The following is a 20,707-nucleotide window of genomic DNA, read 5'->3' on the forward strand; positions in this document are numbered from 1 at the left end:
TAATTAAATTTTAAATTCATATTATCAGATATAAACAATATAATAAGAATAGTTACTCAAAATAAATATAACTGAATTATTACAAATCAATATATTTTAATCAGAAAAATATTTTTATTATAATTGTAATTATATATATTTTTTTAATTTAAGATTTTTTATATAATATATATTAAAAGTTATAAAGGAGCGAAAGTATAGGTACTTTTAATACATATCAAGTAATAATGTTTCTCTCCAGTTCTCAAATTCATTGTATTTCCGAACGGGTGGGTGGAGAGAAGGAAGAAGAAGGGGAAGGAATAATAGGAATTATTAAATCTTTTTTAGTAGCAATATTTAGAAACAGATAATAAAAAACACAAGTATTTGAATTGACACCGGAGTTTGAGTTTGTGGCCTTTGGTCCATTAAAATGAATTTTGGGGTTGTGCCCCCCACGCCATGCTTGATTTGTCATTTTATTACATGGGGGATGGGTCAAAAGTGTACCAGAAGAAGATGATAGGAGTAGCCAAGCCAGGGCCACAGTTCCAAACTGGACCAGCTGTTTCAGTTCCGTCAGAAGAAACCGCACCGGCTAAAGGCTGGTTCCATTATTATGGTTCAAAAACTGGTTCTGAGCGAAAATGAATCTCAAAATAAAGAATAATAAAAATAGAAAAGGCAAAAGAAGTGTAATAATTGTGTTGAATGTCTTAACGCTGATACGTTGACAGTTACGTGTCCAAGTATCATAAAGAAATACACCATGCAAAAGAAATTTATTTTAAAGGAATACGAGATACGGCACCGTTTACTGCAGTTTGTGGCTGACAGTTATATTATTGTTATTTTACAAATTCGTATTTGGAATCCAATGGTTCAAATCATATAGGTGTGAATCAAGGCCGTACATTATATGTCTAATAATAATATTGAACATAGAAATTATTTAAACATAAAAGAAGTGTCTGAAATTTTGCTTTTCAATTTTCTTTTTCGTGTTTTTTTTTTTTTAAAGTTGGAAAGTACCTACATTTTCCGAGAAAATGCCCGTATTTTTCTCATCAACCGAGAAAAAAGAAAGAAAAAAAAACAGTGAAAACTGATTTAAGTAAATAATTAAATTTAAAGCAATAAACAAAACCCAGTTTCATTATTTAGTCTCTCTTTTCCTTTTTTTCTTCCCCCTTTTAATTTCACTTTCATGGAGATGAAACATTAACATCATCAAACCATAACTTCCTTCCTTGTTTCTTAGATCTCTTGCTAACTTAAACCTCGGATTCTCTCTCTCACTCTGTTCTTTTATTATATTATTACCTGAAATCCTTATCTTTGTGTCTCTCTCTCTCTCTCTCTCGCTCTTAAAACTTGATAATTATACGTTGTGGGTTTTGTTTGATGAACTTAAAAGTGATAACACAGTTTCTGGTTTAGATTTTTTTGGATTGTTTTATTATTAAGTTTTTTTGGTTAAAGATCTGATCTTTCACCAAAAAATGTGGTTCGAAGCAGAAGCTTTTTTATCTTCATCTTTCAACAACAACAACAACAACTCTCAAATCTTTGGATCTTACCACATTCTCTCTATCCCCTTCAGATCCATCTTCAAAACCTAAAAAGGTTCTTGTTGATTTTTCAATTCTACCCTTTTAATTTCCATGATGATCTAATTTACATTTGTTTATTTTGTAGTCCTTTTTTGGGATTATAGAAAGAGAAGAAAGGTTTTCATCTTTCACCATGTTCAAGCAATTCTTGAGTAAACTCCCAAGAAAATCATCCAAGCCTGAGTCTACGGAGTCTACTCGGACGGAGTCTCCTTCCGTTCAGCGATGCAACAACTCAAGCCCTGCCTCTGGAGTTAAGTCTAATGGTCCAAAAAGGACTTCATCTGCAGTGTTTCCAGCCAGTGTTGTTGCTGGGATTGAGCCTTTGGTGCCATTCAAAGATGTGCCTAGTGCAGAAAGAATGAACCTTTTTGTAAGCAAAGTAAGCCTGTGTTGTGTAACTTTTGATTTCACTGACCCAACTAAGAACACCCTAGAAAAAGATGTAAAGAAACAAACTTTGCTTGAGCTCTTAGATTTTGTGGCTTCTGGGTCCATGAAGTTTAGTGAGCCTGCTATTTTAGCGATGTGTAGAATGTGTGCTGTTAATTTATTTAGAGTGTTTCAGCAAAACTACAGGTCTAATTCCATTAGTATGAGTGAAAATGAAGATAATGATGAACCCATGTTTGATCCTGCTTGGCCACATTTACAAATTGTGTATGATTTGTTGCTTAGATTTATCACTTCCTCGTGCTTGGATGCTAAAGTGGCCAAGAAGTATATAGACCATTCCTTTATATTGAGATTGCTTGATTTGTTTGATTCTGAGGATCCAAGAGAAAGGGACTGTTTGAAGACTATATTGCATAGAGTTTATGGGAAATTTATGGTGCACAGGCCATTTGTTCGAAAGGCCATAAGCAATATCTTCTACAGATTTGTGTTTGAGACAGAGAAGCATAATGGTATTGCAGAGTTGTTGGAGATTTTTGGCAGTATAATTAGTGGCTTTGCCTTGCCGTTGAAAGAGGAGCATAAGATTTTCTTGTGGAGGGTTTTGATACCTCTGCATAAGCCAAAGTCTGTGGGGATTTACTTTCAACAGCTGTCGTATTGTGTAACTCAATTTATTGAGAAGGAGCCCAAGTTGGCTACCATGGTCATAAAGGGGATGTTGAAATATTGGCCGATAACTAATAGCCAGAAGGAGGTTATGTTTCTGGGTGAGTTGGAAGAGATTTTGGAGGCTATTAACATGGTGGAATTTCAGAAGATTATGGTCCCATTGTTCTGGCGAATTGGATGCTGCATTAACAGTTTCCACTTTCAGGTACTCATTATTTCCTAAGCACAATTTATTATGTTCTGTTCCTTTGCTTGATGCATTTTTTTTTTCTTTCCCCATCTGCTAGGAACCTCTGATTTTGCATATTTTCCAGTTCTGCCATTTGGTGTCATTTTTTTACCTAACAGGGTAGGTGCATAGATTTCGTGAGCTGTATAAAATGCTTTATCTTTTTTCCTTTCGTCCTAAGATTAATGGCCTATGCTCTTCCATGATGTGTGCTTTAGACTTTCCTGATAGTGTTGTTGTATCAACCATACTCGAGCCAAGTCACTTTTAACATTTACATGCAATTGGTACAAGTCTTTGGTCGATTAGAATTGGAATCTTAAGCATTGTGTGTGTGGGGTGTGTTTAACTTGGCATTGAAATGGCGGCAACAGTGATACTTGGAATTATTAGTGCTTTTTTCTTGTGATAACGAGCGGGATTTGGAGCGCAGAAGCTGTAGGACTGGATGTTTCATTGCAGAATATTTTGCATTTGATTGCATATTATTCATGTAGAGATACTCTTAAAACATGTCATCTGAGATACTTTTGAGGCTCTTTGGTGTTCTGGAATAGCAAGACTGATTCTTGTTTGACATTCAGGACATTACACTTTCTCAAATTGGTTCACTTGATATTCCTAAACTCATTTTACCTTAGTCTGGAAAGTTTACAAGACTAGTTAACTATAAGATCAATAAGTGCCTTTTCACATAGATCTTGCAATTCAAGCTATTTCGTACATCAATTTTGTGGCCTCAAACCACAAGCTTGTGACCTCTTATTATAGGATGTATAATTTCTCAGCTAGCTCTTGAGAGGATATTCCATGCTCTATAAGATGGCAGGAAAATATGTGTGAAAGTATTGCTTCCTTGACGAAATGTTAAAGTAGAAAGAGAGAGACTCATCTAGTTGAAGGTTAAGGGTTGTGTTCATTTTTCATACCAAGCTTGGACTCTTTCACAATTGGAATTCTCTAGGAAATTGACCTTCATTTGTAAATGGTCTGGAGCCTTGTATTGTACTGCTCTGTGAGTCATAGATTCCTCAAATGGTTGCTTTTAAAATTTAGTCATGGGATGCTTCTTCCTCTTCATAATGGTCATCATCTAAGGTGTCGGGGGCTCTCTTTTACTTCTTGGTTGTTTTGTATTAGGTCTAAATTGAGGCCTTTCTTTGATCAAGTATTATTCCTGATGAATGTCATCATTTTGTTTTTCTGTAGGATTTAGTTTGTTTTGAATGATTCAGGAGAACCACCTTTTCTTTTTCCTTTTCTCTTTTCTATCTCTTTCACCATATTTATAGCTATCTCATTAATACTAAATTCCCCGAAAAGAAAGCAAATTTTTGTAATGAGGACAGATGAGGATTTCTCAGTATACAATGTTTGGGTGGCAGGGTCTCTTAAATGCTTTTGAGGGTGAATAGGTGATAATATCCATTTTTCTTTTCCTTATTTGTTTTATTCCTTCTGTTGGGAACACTTCTCTTTTCCTCTTGTTCTTCTGAATAGCTTATATGTTGCTTAATAGTATCATAGTATTAGAATAGCGACATTGTTATTAGTTTGGCAGCATCTCAATTTTCTTTTTAACTCTTTACCTATGAGTTGCATGCGCATGGAAATGAGTTGCAAAGGTTTATCTTCACTGCTTGGTTGGTTTCAGGTGGCTGAAAGAGCCCTTTTCTTGTGGAACAACGACCAAATTGTCAACTTGATTGCACATAACCGGCATGCAATTCTGCCTGTCATATTTCCAGCACTAGAGAAGAATGCTCTCAACCATTGGAACCAAGCAGTGCTCAACTTAACTCTGAATATCAGAAAGATGTTCTCGGAGATGGATGAGGTACTATTCCTATCCTGCCTTGCTCAATTTAAGGAAGAACAAGAAAACCTAAGCTTGATGGCTGAAAAGCGAAAGGAAGCTTGGCGGCAACTGGAATATGCAGCCAGTCTCAAACCCATAACAGGAAATACTGCAGTCTTGGTAACTCCTTTGGCTACCTCAATTGCCTGTTGACCCCCTGTTTATTAACCAAGGTTCTGCCTGAGTTTTTGTTTCAATTCCCCCTCTCCTTCCATGAAGGGTGTTGGAAGGCAGAACAGAAAAAGGAAAAAGAAAAATGAAAAAGCAAAGGAAAAACATGTATGCAAATGCTTCTGCTATTCGGAGGGTTGTAGGATAAATTCTTTTTTCTTTTTTTTGGGGTACTTTGGCAAGTAGCTATAACTTGTTCTGATCTTGTTGTATTTTCTGATGCTACTGTGTGGATGTTAATTGCTTCCTTTAGTAAGGTTATAGGAAGAGCCATGCAGTGGATTATACAGTAATTTTTTCTGTCTTTCAGCTAATTTGCTAATCGTTTTTATCTCTCCTTTTATCCTTATAAAAGAAATTAGAAAAAAGAAACATGGTTTGGCTATTTTTTTAATTTTAACAATGTGTTATTTGTCTTAAACCAAATTAGGGTACATGGTGTATTCCCTTAGTTAAATTAAAATTTGAAAATGAACAGTGAAAATTGAGCAAATCTTTATTTTTATTGCAAAAGGAAAAGAAAAAAAAAACAAACCTTAAGCAATACGTGGAGAGATATTTAAATTTTAATGTTTTATTTTGTCCTAATAACTCTCAAACCATTTTAAAAGAGGCGAATCAAATCTAAATTAATAAAGTTGTTAACTTTGCCAGTAGCGATGGGATTCATTTAAAAAGCCTAAACGATCTAAAAAATTATATCTATGTTTTTTCTTAATTTTTTATTAAAAATATTGTGTAAATTTTGTTTTTTTTTTTTTAATTTAGATTAGTTTTTTAATAAAATAATTGAAAAAAATAAAAAAACAATCACATATTATTTTTAAAAAATAATTAAAAACAGTATTCTTAAAAAGAATTTACATAATAAAAATAATATTCTTTTTATTGACTTTTAGATATTTTTGAAAAGCTTTCAACAATCTAAAATTTGGGTTGAGAGACAATCATTTATAAAAATAATTATATTTTTATTTAATATTAAAAATAATTCTGAAATAAAATAAATTTATTAGAGATAATATTAAAATAGAAAATGTATTATTAACAATTCATTATTTTTTGAAATGATAAATTTTGGATATTTCATCCTCCTAAATAGGAAAATTAAAACTCTAAAAACTAAGAAATTTTGAAAAGCTGGGGATTTTTCAAAATCCATAAATTTATATCTCCTTTTACCAAATAATATATTTAAACTAAATTCATAAATTTTATAGAATCACTCATCTAAAATTTCTCAATACAAATGTTATTAAATGAAATTTTACTATTTTAGTCTATTCTTTCGAAAAGGTAAAAGATGAAATATAAATAAAAAAGAAAGTTTCAAGCTTAATTATGCTTTCTTAATTTGCTGAAGGCTTTTCCTTTTGTGTTTTTTCTTTACTTTTCTTTCAAAATAAGAGAGAGAGAGAGAGAGAGAGAGAGAGAGAGAAGTCATCCCTCCTATGTGGAATGTGGATTGCTTATGTATTACTTTTTGGATCAGAGAGGTGGAAAAGGGTTAGCAGGAAAGGAAAGGGAAGAAAACATCAAAACTGACAAGCAAATCCGGCGCCCTGTTGTTTTTGAATTGTGGTCTAAATCTTCCGGGGTGAGTAAATTTTGAAAAATTATCGGTACAATAAAATTTCAAAGGCATGCCAAAAGGTTCAGAATATCCTTAAAGACTTATACCATCACCTGCCAATGAGATAAATATAACTAAAGGGGACATATATATATATATATATATATATATATATATATATATATATATATATATATATATATATATATATATATATATATATATATATATATATATATTCTGTCTGAACAAAGAATTGTTACCTTCTGAGTTTGACCTCTAATCTATGTTTGTCTTTTGATTTTTAATTTTCTTGTTTTGCCCTTTTATCCATTAATTCGAATTCGTTTATTTTATGTAAGTTTAGAGCTTATGAGAACCTCAAAATTAGCACTCCACATTTAATCTTAGCATAAGGGACTCACCAATATCAAGATCTTGAATAATTTCTACAATAAAAGTAAAAGATTACGTCAATAAGACTTAACAGTATCAACAATAAACAAATATATGTAAGAAGTAAAGAAATGCTACATGACTCTATACTTTCAATATCCTTTATTGATTCTTCTAGTTGGATATGTTTATTTGAACTTTTAAGCCAATCTTGACAACAAATGAGGACCTCCGCTGTTATTGGAAGTAAAGAACTTCTATATTTTTAAAAAATGTTTTGACAATTTTTTTCTCAAGTTTTGTTTGATCATTTTCAAAAAATAATTAAATTTATAAATATAATTTAATATATTTTTTATATTTTAATATTAATTTATAATATTTTAAAAGTTAATAAATTAATTATTTCTAAATATTTAATTTTTAAGTTTTATTAGTATAATAATATAAAAATTATTTTTATAATATTTATTTCTTAATTTTAATATTTATATAAATTAATACTTTTAGTATAATTAATATTATTATTCTTAAAATAAAAATATTATATAATTAAAAATTAATTTATTAATAAATATAGTGTAAATAATATTATATTTATATAATAATATTTTTATAAATCTTACTAATTTACATAACTTTTTATTAAATTAAGTAATTTTTTAATTAACTTGTCAAGAATTTCTAGATAGTAAATAAATTTTAAATCTAGTATTATAGTATGTATACTAGATTACTAGTATCAATATACTATGTGACATATTAATATATAACTTATATTTTTTATAGAGTATAAAGTATATTATAATATTATAGTTATTTTTAATATGTATTATGTTTTGTATTTCGATAGCAATTACTTAAATTATATAAATGATAAATATAAAATAATTTTTTATAGAGTATATGTATTATTTTTTTAATATATGTATTATTTATATAATATAAATAATTATTTATAAATATATGTAAAAATTTCGGTTCTACGATTTGGTTGGTATCGGTACAAGACGGATCGGTTACATGTGACAGCTTTTACTAAAGAACCGGTACCATACCGTAATAGTAAAAAAATTCGGATCGGTTCAATTCGGTTATAAAAACTTTCGGTTTTTTCGGTTCCCCTAGTATTTATCATTATCTAAAAGATGGTTTCCTAGTAAATTCTGAACAGCCAGTCAAGTACCTTAAGAAAAGACCCAACTTTAGGTTCACCGCCGCCCCCCCCCCCCCCCCCCCCCCACACACATCTCAAAGGTCCATTTGTGCTGCAATGCAATATTCTCTTAATGTCTTATCTTTTTTTTAGGTGTGGTTGGTAATCGGTTAACTGCCCCTCTCCACCTTACAGGGTACCTTTCACTTTAAGCTCTCTCTCTCTCTCTCTCTCTCTCTCTCTCTCTCTCTCTCTCTCTCACACACACACACACACACACACAAAAATTCACATCGAAAACCTAAAATTACGCTACAATACAACATACTGTAAACCTCATTCTTAGTTTCTCTTTTGCATCATTTTCAAATGAATGAATGATAGGCTCTTTTCCATCTGCTTTTGAATTCGATATGTACCTACAGAGCATTTGTCACTAACCATCCATTTGTTTAGCAAGTTGAAGGAAAAGACCTAGGAATCTTGTGAACCCCCCCCAACGCACACATTGCCTTAATAACGTATTTGATATAAAACCAATTTCATTTTAGTTTATGAAATTGAATTTATAAATGAATTTCAAACTAATAGGGGCTACAAAGTAGAAAGGTTTATATATATAAACATAAATATATATATTTTCAAAATTTAATACAAAACCAAATATATAGAAAAAGTAAATCAACATAAAGAAATAAAAGTATTTCTTTTTTCTTTCTATTTTTTTTTTCTTCATTTTTCTGGCTATATAATTCACAAGGTTTACATACAAGCGATCTCCAAATAGGTACAATTTCCCGGTGCCACTTTCCCTGAAAAATCTAGCTACTGTTAGAAACTTCCAACTAGACTCGGAAGTTCTGAACATTATTTTGCTTAGGGCACATAAATTACTTGTGTAAGTGTGTTACCACTTGCAATTACTGGTTACAACGACTGTTGGGTCTGGAAGCACCAGATTTTAAGATTAGATGTTACAACAAAAGATGGACAGACTCAGAACTGAGAAAATGAAAAACTTGTGATTGAGAAAAGGAAGAAGGTTGATGATTAGAATCAGAATCACCTCCAAAATTGACAGACTGAAGGTGCTGTGATGTTAAACTAAGCCAGCTATAGTTCATCTTTGGAAAAGTGATAATACCCGTCGCGGAGAGGTCAAAGTTGCTACGCACTTGAACTGTCGGGATATATAATTAATTATCAGTTTATGGAACTGCATATCTTGGACATACAAAAGAAGAAATAAAACTTTAATAAAGCTTGCTAATTACTGTAGATGGTACTGATAGTTTACCTCCTGTTGTCTGTACTTTTCACGTATAGCATTGAGTGAGCAACCTTTAGTGTTCAGCTGTAAATCTTCAAGTGCAAGTACTGTAGTTTTCAATTCTGATGAATCGTAACTTGTATAGTGCTCTAGAGTGGGGTTCTGCAAGACATATGTTAAGAAGTTATTTTCTTCAGTCATTTTTACAGTGAAAGAATTGGGAGAAAGAACATAAAAGGCTCAGGAAAGGGGCATACCCATGGGTGGTCAGACTGATTGAGAGTCCAACGAGCAAGGAACACGGCGGATGCAGCTATGAGGGAAGGTAAGAACTTCAGGAAGTCATATTCAATGAGAGTCAGCTCTGCTAAATAATTTGCCAGGAACTCCAGTTCAACACAAGGAACCTAATTTTAGGACACAGTAACGAATCCATTTAGGTTTAAACTTAGTTGATCTCCTGAAAATTAAATATTACAAAAGAACGGTTTCCACTAAAAATACCTTGTAAGAAGCTTGTGCTGCTTGAATGAATCTCCTGAAAAGCATTGATCAAGATCAGAAAAACTAGCTACTTCACTACTATATGGGACTTTGCCAACAGCAGCAGACAATATTTTACCTCAGAAATGTTTTTGTGGTGGGAACAGAGACTTGAAAGTACAAGAAATTCAGTAATTGACTCTCCATTTTCAGTACCTGCCGCGAACACCATATTAGGAACATAATATACCAGCATGCAACTAAATTTACTATTTTGAAAAGGATATAGCATATATTCTTAAGAATGCCATATGATCGTATTTCGATTTCTATAACATGTTGATGAATACCCCTGAAAGGTAGCTCTGGATGCAAAAATTTGTAGTTCTGAATTCACAAATTGTATTTTGCTCATGCAAGTGCCTCTAGAGGCAATTTATCAAGAAATTTCATCCTGACTAGCAAAACTTGATTAACTTAGACTATTTATTCAAAGTTTTCGTGTACTCTAAAGCTATACCTGTCTTTTAGTGTAAGTATTGTCAGTGATGAAGCAAAATTCTTCAACCCGGGGTGCACAAATTTCTTCATACTTTCTGCAACCGTAATGAAAAAAGAAAAAGAAAATTATGATAAATTTCATTAGTAAAAAAAAATATGCGCAGAAAAATGACAGGTCATGTTATTAATACAATCAGATCAACCAAAAGGGCTTCCATTATATCAACTGTTCCATAAAGAATAATGTTATGTGCACGTGTGCAAAGAATGCAATAAATAGGCGGGAGACCTAAATATAACAACATGTTAATGCACAAAATGTACCGTCACATAGTAACCAAACCTATATCTGATATCTGATATCTCATCAAGGATTTTATAAGATCAGAAGAACATGACGCGTGTGCCAATTTATGTGAATTCACTATCAATTATCATTTTAAGGTCATTATATTCAACCTATTAAATTTTGACTTCAAAGTCTCGTAAAAAAAATTAATGTATCTCATTCCACAAAATTCAGAATCAGTCATGAAACTTACGAGGCAATTAGCATGCACGTAACACCAAGGAGTTGGAGTCTTTGCTTCTCAATGAAATTTTTGGAGAGGAATCTATCAATGAGATTAACTGTGAGGTAAAGTGTATCTGGTACGAGCTTATATTCTTCACACACCTGAAAGAGGTCACATGAATTATGTCGTTACTTCATTTTTCATCTAACAATAAAAAGAGCCCTAGTATTAGTTTAAATTCAGATGAAAAGATTGATGCAATCAAATTTTAGAACTATGTATACAAAGTAAAGTCCCAATTTCCGGTCAATGTATTATTAGCAGTCTCAAGCAGAACCAGTTAAGCTTTCATAATTTGATATTTCATAATTAAATATAGTAGAAATGGTATTAAGAGTACCAAGTAAGTTTCAATGTTCTCGTAATAAGATGAAAGGGGCTAGCAATGGGTTAATATAGCTTCTCAGTAAAGATGTAAAAAGACTTCACATATTTAAAGAACAAAGATGCAACTTATTCCAGTGTTTTTAATTAAAATAAAGGTGATATGCTCGTTTTCAGTGTGCCTCGGATGGCTTTATGGATTACGTTGCATCTTGAATACACTGACCTCTACAAGCCAATCAATTAGAATTCCTCGCATATTTGGAGTGATGTCATGCTGCAATCTTTCCATGTAATTAGTCGACGGTCTCTGGTCAAGCTGGGGAAGTAGAATTGTCATAAATCAGTAAGACATGTGTCAGTGATAACCAATGAGATGTTAGATCACCTACGAGGAGTAGATTACAACTTCAAAATAAAATATTGTTGTTTTGCCACTTCTTTTCCCTTTCCATTGAGGGAGTAAAAGAACCCTCTGCATTCTCTGACTAGAAGTTACAGTGATTAATAATGTGTTTAACACGTGAAGTGGTAACACGTGAAGGGGTGATTTCTTACATCTAAACGGTGGACAGTAATTAACTCGACTCAATTAAGCCCTAGTCCAAAGATAGTTGGGTTGGCTATATGGATGTTTTTCTCCATTCCATATGATTTTGGGCTACATCTACAGAATTCAGAAAGATGTAAAACCATCGGATCCTAATGGACAATATTTAACTGAATACAAAATGATTAACACCAACCTCATTAACCCGTCTATTGCTGTATATGTCAGGGGCATACAAGCCACAGATTTGAGGATCTTTTAAATTTGAATCAATGTCGATTACACCCTGACCACTTGATGACTCCAGTTTCTTACAAAAACTATTTTCTTCTGCATAAATTAGATTAAAAGGGAATCCCCTTTAGTAACATGTTATAGAACAAAGAATAGAATAATGCAACTAAGAAATTATCATTGAACTAAAAAAATATGACTTTCCTCCTACAATTTAATGCCATTCTACCAGCACCAACCATTAAATAGCAAAACAAGTTTAGCTCCATAAAAAATGCTCATGTTTTCCTCAAAGACCAAGTGAAAAGATGCTAGTTAATCAAATGATTAGTTTAGTAAAATCCATGATTTGGACAATATTCATATGTGATAGACCTTTGTTTTGAGGGCTTTGGAGACCGTCAGATGTCGAATCCGCTACACCTCCTTCTCTTATGCTATGACATATTCTTTGTTGATTTCCGTGCTTTGCTGGTGAAGTGATCTCTTGTGCTTCCACCATCCTTATTTTTGACAATTCCTCAGCTAACCTTGTTTTCACATCCTCTTCAGCCTCTGAAGTTTCCATGGAGATATCAACCATCTCCACTTTCTTCTTTGCAAAATATTTTCTAGCTGGATTGCGAGTTTGTGAACAAGCAATACCAACCGGCTGTAACTCCAGATCATTTAGCAAGTATCCACATTTTGAAAACTTAGAACACAACCTATAGTAATGCATACCTTCGCCTGGTCCTTAGTTGCATTGATGCCATTTGCATGTGAACTCTCAGAATTTAAGTTAGTCACATCTTTAAGCACTGCCCTTCTTTTATGCTGCAGGCCAGAAACCGCAGTCACAAAAGCTTTGTTATCATCTGATGCTGTTCTTTTAGTATTAGCTCTAAGAGCACGCTGCTTGTGGTCCTCTTTAAGAAAAGGTTTTGGGACCGGAGGTATTCCTCCTGAAGTCCCCAAAGCTTTAGCCCGCGCTCGTGTGATTCTAGTAATGGGCTCTTCAAATTTGGCAGCAACTGTATTTTCTTTATCCATATTCTGCTTGCCTTCAAGGAAGAGCAATGCTTGCAATTAAATCGAATGGCTCTTCATTGAACCTGCAATAATTACAGTTTCAACATCAGATAAAACCGAAAAGAAGTACAATCCAAGCTCGAGTATTCGGTAACTGACCTCGTTTGGGATTAATCATTTGCTTCACTTTTTTCATGATTTCTTTTCTTTCAAAATGCATTTTTTTAGGGGGAAAAAAGTTGAAAGGATTTAAATTCTTCTAGCAACAGTAACCTCTTCGAACAGGAGAATTGACTAAATAGAATTCAATTGAATATTGCTTTTTCGGACTCTCCAAACAGTACAATATTTCTCTAAGAGTCATAATTTAATCATACGCAGAATCTGGGTTTAAAACAGTCTCTTCCATTCCAAACATCAAACGAAATGATACGGCGAATCTGTTTTCAACAACAAATGTATGTAATTATTTTATTTTAACACGGTTATCCTCTGTTTGTTACCAGGTGAAGATAACTTTTACTCTTGATTGTGCGTTTTCTAGGATTGAAACACGCTCGTTGCAATTTTTTAAGTCTTTACAAGTAAGATCTAGGAATTTTTTTCCGTTTAGCATTCTATAACCAATAACACAAAACACAAACACGAAGGAGAGAAAAAAATATACCCTAATCTCGTCAAAAATTCAAGTCTATCTTAGCTCAAAACGCTTCAAACCTCAAATAAACCTGAAACGGAGCAAAAATTAAACTGTATTGCAAAATAATTAACACAAATTCCTCAATAAACTAGCTCTAAGAAGAGAAAAACAGCAAGCTGAAAACAAAAACAAAAGCACAATGCACGTTAAAAATCCAAAATCACGTGAAACTAAGCGAAACCGAATGAACGTATAGAGAAAAGAGTACCGGCGACAGATCTACACAGAGAAACGCATACAAGAAAGAAAAAAAAATCATTATAATTTTCAACAGAATCAACAGCTCTAATCGATTAAACAGCGACAAGAAAAATAAAACTCAGTTTTATATACACAACCTTCAAACTTCAAAAACACACGCACACACACACACACAAAAAAAAAAAAAACAGAACATACAAAAGAAGAAGATGATGATGAAGAAGAAGAAGAAGAAGCTTACTGTGTGCTTGGGAGCTCCGAGGCTATGAGTAGTGAGAGCCGAAAGAGGTCTAGAGAGAGAGACGGAGCGGTTTAGGTGATTATTTTGAAACAGACAGCAGTGAGTAGTGTGTAGAGTGTAGTGTGAGTGGCGTGGTTTTTGCGTTCATATAATAAGCGGAGAGGGAGCGTGAGCGGGACGGAGGCACAGTTTGAACTTCCAAATATTTGTTTGTTATTTCCACTACTCGTTTTTGCTGCTTCCAGCTTTTTTTTAATAATAATAATAATAAAGAATAAAACGACATGTTTTTTTACTTACTCTGTGGACTGTAGAGACTTTTTTTTTTTTTTTTAATTTATCAGCAAATTTTGAAATTAATGTTGGATGCCAGGTTGGTAGTTTGGGTGCGATGAATTGTGAATTAAATATTTGTATATAAGGTCAATTTCGAGTTTGGTTTAACCTTATTATATTAGGTTAATTAAATATTTGTATTTTAATTATTAAAATAACTTATATGACCCGGTCAAATTCGTGCACTATAATTAGATTTATTCTCTCTATTCGATTATGGTGATAATTTGTAATTTTTAATTTTTTTAATGAAGTTCAAAGAATTTTCAATTTGTCAACTATTGAAGTGTAATTAAGGCAGGAAAGTGCTTTTTCTCAAGATTAGGACGCTAAATAGAAGGAAAATTATACCAAAATACCAGTAAAATCTAAGCTGGCTTAGCCCCTGAAAAGCCTTGCGATTAATTTGAAATACTTTGTTTTTGTCAATGTTTACTGTTTCCATCGAAAGAGTTTTTTATTACAAGATTTAGCCAAGGAACTTATCCATTAAAAGATTATATTAGTTTAGATTTAAATTTGTGAAAGCACAGGTGTTTATTGATTTAAATTAATCACCTGGCCAAAGAGCAAAATCGAGTTTGTAGAAGGGTTTTTCTTTTATAAATTCTAGTAATAACCATATTTATCATTAATTTCTTAGAAATCAAAATGAATTGGAATCCAAATTCTAAATTAATAGGGTATAGAAATGGAAAGGGATAGTGATTAGATTTGAAAAATTTATGTGTTTGAGATGGAATGGTGCAAAGGGCAGAGTAAATGATTAGGTTTTACATGGAAACATCATTACTTTGTTTAAAATCTTAAACTAATCACATTGACAGTTAATCACAGAAAGTCTGCTTGCTTAATTTTTTTATTTTTTATTTTTAACTTTAAACTTCTCATACTGTTTTGTTTTTTTGCTTCACCAATTTGTCTCTCTTCTTTCACTGCACTGTCAAAATTTGGAGGCTTACAGTTTATTTTCCCATTTTGATAAGAGGCTCTCAAAATTTGAAAAAGAAGCAAAGGTAACGCAAGACAAAAGAAAATTAGAAAACGACTGACAAAAGTAGCAGAACTGGAAAAAGATATATAATTATTATCCAGAAATAGTTGGGTCCAATAATAAACTTTTGGTTTAAATGCTATCAGTTTTAAAATGAAAATCCATGTTCCAAGACATGGAGATTAATTTAGTATCAAAAAGGATAAATAAATGAAATAGCGGTTCAAAATATAATTAAATGGAAAAAAAAAGAAAAGGAAAATAAATACAGCAATGGCTTATTGTCGAGTCAAGTCAATCATCACCTATTTGCTGACACATTTAATTCTTAACATTATAATGTTCATATTCTATCTGTGATCTTAATTGACAGGGTGGAATTTTATTTTAAAAAATTATTTTATCTGTAAATAATTTTTTTATTATTTAATATGCATGAAATAAGAATTGTGAGAATTTATTTCAATTGAAAGAAAATATTATGCTTAGAATAAGTTTAGAATTCAATTTAACATTATATTTAATAAAATGTTGTTTTTTAGTGTATTATATTTATATTTATAATGATAATAAGAGGAAATATAAAAAAAGAAAGAAATAAATAAAATATAAAATTGGATGAGATATTTTAATTTTGTAAAATATATTTATTAATAATAATGTGAACTTTATTTAAAAAAAAAAGATATCTGTCTAATTAGAACTTATTTTAATTAAAGCAAATTAATTAAATTAAGACTTTAAAAGAGCATCAATTTTATATTATAAATGAATTAAAAAATATATAGATATTATTTCAACTAAATATATATGTAGAATGAGTTTTTAAAATTAATGCTCCTAATATTTAATCAAAAGCTTCCGATATTATAATTTTTCTAAAAAAATGATTTACACAGTATTTAATTGAAATTTATAAAATTTATTTATAAATTTAAAATTTGTTTATTATAAATAGAGTGAAAGTTAATTTAGTATTCTATATAATTAAATTTATATAAAATTAGTTATAATTAAACTAAATTTAAACAATATAGATAGGAATTCCAAATAAATTCTACATTAGTAAGTTAATATATATATATATATATATATATATATATATATATATATATATTGCATATCTTTCTTTTTAAATAAAATAAACCCTTTCATGAATTTTAACTAAACATACTATTAATATTATTTAAGAATACTTAAAAACGAAATTTTCTAAAGAATTATTGTTTATTCAACAAAATTGGTTTCTATGTATAATCAAACTTCATGTTGAGCCCTCATCATCAAATTTGGGAAGACTCACAAGTTCACTGCTGGCCCATTCCAAAGCAACAAAAAGGTGGACCCACGGTTTTACAGAAAAAAGTGGGTGGGGTGGGCCCAAAAACCTTTTTAATGCATGGAGCCTGTAGTTGGTCCAAGAGGAGCCTTTGGTGGCCCAATATACAACTTTGTATTAGACATTCGCATAAAATGGCAGAATCTAGAAAACCTAATTTAAAAAGTACAAAAGGAAAGATTTAAACAAAAAGAAATACTAAAAAAAAAAAAAGGAAAGGGTCCTAGTGAAAAATCTAAATTTTTTAAAAAATGGAGTCCACATAATCAAACCATAATCCATTTGAAATGATGAAGAACACTGAATTAAGAAGTAGTTTTATGTGTATAAAAAAATAGAAAGAAAAGGATTAGGCTTATGTTTGTATGGACACTTGTGCATATTGAAATTGAGATACGAACATCACTAGAGCCAAGGACATGGTCCCCTTATTTTAGCTCCTCTTTCCCCCTTCTCTGTCATCACCTTTACCACCTAATCTTGTTGCTCAATTACATATGCATATGAAAGGGATGATAGCAAGATTTGACAATGGGCACAACGAGAGTCCTTATAGGGAAATGGAGAGTGGTTGTTTTCAAATGGGACATCAGGGGACAGCCCAAGCATGGGGCCTCAAAAGTCATACCCTTATTCTTACATTGAGAGATATTTTCTTTTTCATTTATTGTATTTCTTAAGCATTTCAATAGAAGAATTAAAAAATTGCCAAGACAAGTTGATGACAATTAAATTGAAGTTATTGGATTAGTAGTCAGAATGTGGCTGTTTGCCTGTGAGGTAGAAGTGATCAAACTTGACAAACATCTTCCCCTTTAAAAACTTAACTAAGGACATCTGTAAAATGCTTCAAGACACATGTAGTATCATCAATCATTTAAAAAGAAAAGAAAAGAAAAACTCAGAACTCTGTCACCATTTCAAAAACAAGGGAGGGATTTTGGATGTTACACTTTTCCCTTTCCTGTTTCCCTGTAATTTAAAGCAACCCCATTTCTGGGCAATTGATCTTTTCAAGTCCTAATCACACTGATTTTTTTTTTTTTTTTTGTTTCAAATGTTCAGATTCCAAAAGCACACTTTAGAAATTCAGGGAGGGAAAGCTACCCTTTTGAAACTTCTGCACTTGACTATGACTTAATTGATTACAGCCAATTAACCAAAGGCATAAAAAGGTAACAATTTGGACCATGAGAAAACGAAGGACCCAATTTTTTTTTCTTTCTTAGGTTTACTTTTATGTTTTTAGTTGTATTAAGGACATCAAATTTACTTTTTATGGATTTAGTAATTAGGATTCTTGTTATTCTGTGTACTTGTCCCTCATTGATCAGAGCTAAAACTAGTAATATAATTTAGTCCTTTTCTTTTACCACATCAAAGATGGTGCTGATAAAGCCAGTTTTGCAGCTATTAGACCACTAATGCAATTGCAAAGACATCCATCGAACCATCCCCTTGAATTTTGGAAGCTTGTTTCTGAAGTAGAAATAGACTCCAATTTGACAATCCTATATGATTCTATGCGAATGTTATCATATGCATATAATATCATTATTGCAATTGAAATACGCTGATGTAATGACTGAATTTCTTGTGTACTCGTCAACATTTGTTTCTGTAAAATGTTGCCCATCTGAAATATGTACTTAAATAAATTCGTACCTTCTGTTCTTTAGTTTCGCCAGGATAGTTCCTTTTTTCTTTTCCTAAAATGTCAACTTAAAAATGATTATTGCTGCTAAACAATAGAAGGTCAAAAACTATTCTGATAAATTTCAGAAGTAAAAATAAATCAATAGAAAAAAGACGAGGAAAACTTTAATGTACAGTACTGGAAGGATCCTGAATAGTAAATTTTTTCTTTTTTAGCTCAAATGACATTAGGATATGTCCAAACTAGTATATAGATGACACAAAAATTCATACAAGAGCTTAAAAAAGCTGAAAATACCAATCCTATTGTGTTGCACAGGCACAGGCAATATGTTTCTCCAGTTACAGGAAGCACATGATTAACACAGTCAACGTACGTCTGTGTTCCAAGCTAGGAATAGTTGTGAAAGGTTACCATGAATTTTGCGAAAACTGATACTGCTGGCTTCATTTGATTCTGATGTCTTAACTCCTATGATTACTTTTTCCACTGGGGCAACCTTTGAACCACTACCTGTGACAATCACAAGAGTAGATGTCCATTTACTCTATTAAATGCAGAATCTTCAACATCAGATATAGAATGTGGTTTTAATGTTGAAAAATAAATGAGACAATATTGTTAGCAAATTTGGGGAGCATGATTTCTAACAAGAGAATCCAGAATATAGCGAGCGAGTCATTTTTAGAAACCAATATACCTTGCCAGAGTTTTCTTTGTTTCCAACTATAGTTTGACAGGCAAGCCTCCAGGATTCAGCTTTCTGCACAATTAGTTATCAGCTAAACATGCACTCAAATGGTGAAAAGACGAACTTCAGTTGCAGTAATAAAATTCAAAAAGATGAAAATAAATTAGCACATGTAAAGAAACATATCAACGATTACCAGAAACATCAATTTCATTTCCGTTTTCAGAGTTCTCACACATATTGCCTTCTTGGATAGAGTAGATGCTACCTAAGCTAACCATCAATTTTCATTACTTACATTTAGTAAGTAGTTATTCAATTGTTAATCTCACCAGATGTGTTCAGTTCAATTTCGAAACCTAGTAGGTATCTCCGAGTGAAAGTGACGAGCTGGATGCTCAAAACCATTTAATTAAAAGAAAAAGGAAGAAGCATAACACATGTTCCCACAGGTCGCGTGATGGTAAAGAAGAACGGGCAAACATCCGTGAGGTACCTTCTTCAAATATCGGAGTTCAGTATTTGTTTTTTCATTCAAAAGATCTTTTCCATCAAGAATCTGCATAACAAGAACAAGAATCATAGTATGGTATGCACAATTTCCCAAACATTAATACCAAAAATTGCACATATCTAAAAGCTATGAATCCAAGCCTTATTGATGATTTTGGAAAATACAGCAACTATAACTTCAAACACATTTGTTGATCTCAATAATATTAGTGGTCAGGCAATTCTTTTAGGTGATCTTCATCAGCACATTCTTGCAGTATAACTGCCTAAAAGTAATGACGTATCCCACAAAGCTTATATATATATATATATATATATATATATACGTACCTCCACAATGCAAGTTCCACAACTTCCACCTCCTCCACAGTTCATTACTTTCCCCTGTTGACAACAAATAATAATAAAGTTGTATCTTACCATCACACTGTACAGCGCACGGTAGCATGAATACACATAGAAGACTAACGTACACCAGCGATTACCAACTAAATTTTAACTTACATATGCAGCGTAAAGCTCGAGCTTGTTCTCTGACATTATATTCCTCAGTAGCTTCTCTCCGCTTATCGCTTTCACTCTATCCACCGGATACTTCCCGTCACTGCCTGCCTTCGGCTGTCCCAACGCCGCCGTTACCACCACCATTACATCATTCGGAATAAATACTAATAAAAATATAATTTCTTTAACATAGTATTACTGACATACACATACCGCAATAAATTCGAGCTCAATTTCAGGCTTTTCCATTACCGGAGGTGAAGATTCCAATGAGCTTGCAGCAGCAACTTTGACGAGTCTCTTTTTCAAAATTAACGAACTCCGAAACGTTTTCTCATTACCGGAAGAGAACTCCGGCCGCCGTCGCATTGATACTGGAACAAAATTAATGGTTGCCATTTTCTACTTTTCGGTTCTCAGAACAACTCCAGCCGTGACACTTTTAACTTTGGATGGAAGGGTAATTTGGTAATTCAACTCATACAATCGTTTGTGCTCTATATTTTGCCACCTGAAACCTTGTATTCTCTGCTGATA

General features: G+C 32.1%; 3 protein-coding genes across 5 annotated transcripts; 1 reads left to right on the plus strand and 2 right to left on the minus strand.

Moving 5' to 3' along the window:
- The first annotated feature begins 1,014 nt into the window (after positions 1 to 1,014).
- On the plus strand, positions 1,015 to 5,235 carry LOC8272366 (serine/threonine protein phosphatase 2A 57 kDa regulatory subunit B' kappa isoform). 2 transcript variants are annotated; one of them, XM_015717647.3, is made up of 3 exons: positions 1,015 to 1,608; positions 1,681 to 2,868; positions 4,547 to 5,235. In XM_015717647.3, the coding sequence occupies exons 2-3, from the start codon at positions 1,729 to 1,731 to the stop codon at positions 4,901 to 4,903; spliced, it is 1,497 nt and encodes a 498-aa protein (XP_015573133.1). In that variant the 5' UTR covers positions 1,015 to 1,608; positions 1,681 to 1,728; the 3' UTR covers positions 4,904 to 5,235. The 2 variants fall into 2 exon arrangements, with proteins under 2 accessions (XP_015573133.1, XP_002516615.1); XM_002516569.3 differs by having other exon boundaries at positions 1,015 to 2,868.
- Positions 5,236 to 8,712: 3,477 nt separating this feature from the next.
- Positions 8,713 to 14,792, minus strand: LOC8272367 (cyclin-A2-2). Of its 2 annotated transcripts, XM_015717605.2 has the most exons (13): positions 14,137 to 14,792; positions 13,662 to 13,722; positions 12,707 to 13,077; positions 12,359 to 12,635; positions 11,946 to 12,079; positions 11,426 to 11,518; positions 10,843 to 10,976; positions 10,320 to 10,395; positions 9,939 to 10,015; positions 9,821 to 9,854; positions 9,574 to 9,723; positions 9,344 to 9,478; positions 8,713 to 9,226 (listed from the first exon to the last, which is right to left on the minus strand). In XM_015717605.2, exons 3-13 carry the CDS (start codon positions 13,013 to 13,015, stop codon positions 9,167 to 9,169), a joined length of 1,479 nt encoding a protein of 492 aa, XP_015573091.1. In that variant the 5' UTR covers positions 13,016 to 13,077; positions 13,662 to 13,722; positions 14,137 to 14,792; the 3' UTR covers positions 8,713 to 9,166. The 2 variants fall into 2 exon arrangements, with proteins under 2 accessions (XP_015573091.1, XP_015573092.1); XM_015717606.2 differs by lacking the exon at positions 13,662 to 13,722 and having other exon boundaries at positions 14,137 to 14,791.
- Positions 14,793 to 18,646: 3,854 nt separating this feature from the next.
- Positions 18,647 to 20,588, minus strand: LOC8272368 (photosynthetic NDH subunit of subcomplex B 3, chloroplastic). Its single transcript, XM_002516571.4, has 6 exons — positions 20,384 to 20,588; positions 20,171 to 20,284; positions 19,997 to 20,050; positions 19,650 to 19,712; positions 19,163 to 19,225; positions 18,647 to 18,975 (listed from the first exon to the last, which is right to left on the minus strand). The coding sequence occupies exons 1-6, from the start codon at positions 20,567 to 20,569 to the stop codon at positions 18,940 to 18,942; spliced, it is 516 nt and encodes a 171-aa protein (XP_002516617.1). The 5' UTR covers positions 20,570 to 20,588; the 3' UTR covers positions 18,647 to 18,939.
- Between the last annotated feature and the right edge of the window lie 119 nt (positions 20,589 to 20,707).

This window comes from Ricinus communis, chromosome 3, assembly GCF_019578655.1.
Source record: "Ricinus communis isolate WT05 ecotype wild-type chromosome 3, ASM1957865v1, whole genome shotgun sequence".
Classification (NCBI taxonomy): domain Eukaryota; kingdom Viridiplantae; phylum Streptophyta; class Magnoliopsida; order Malpighiales; family Euphorbiaceae; genus Ricinus; species Ricinus communis.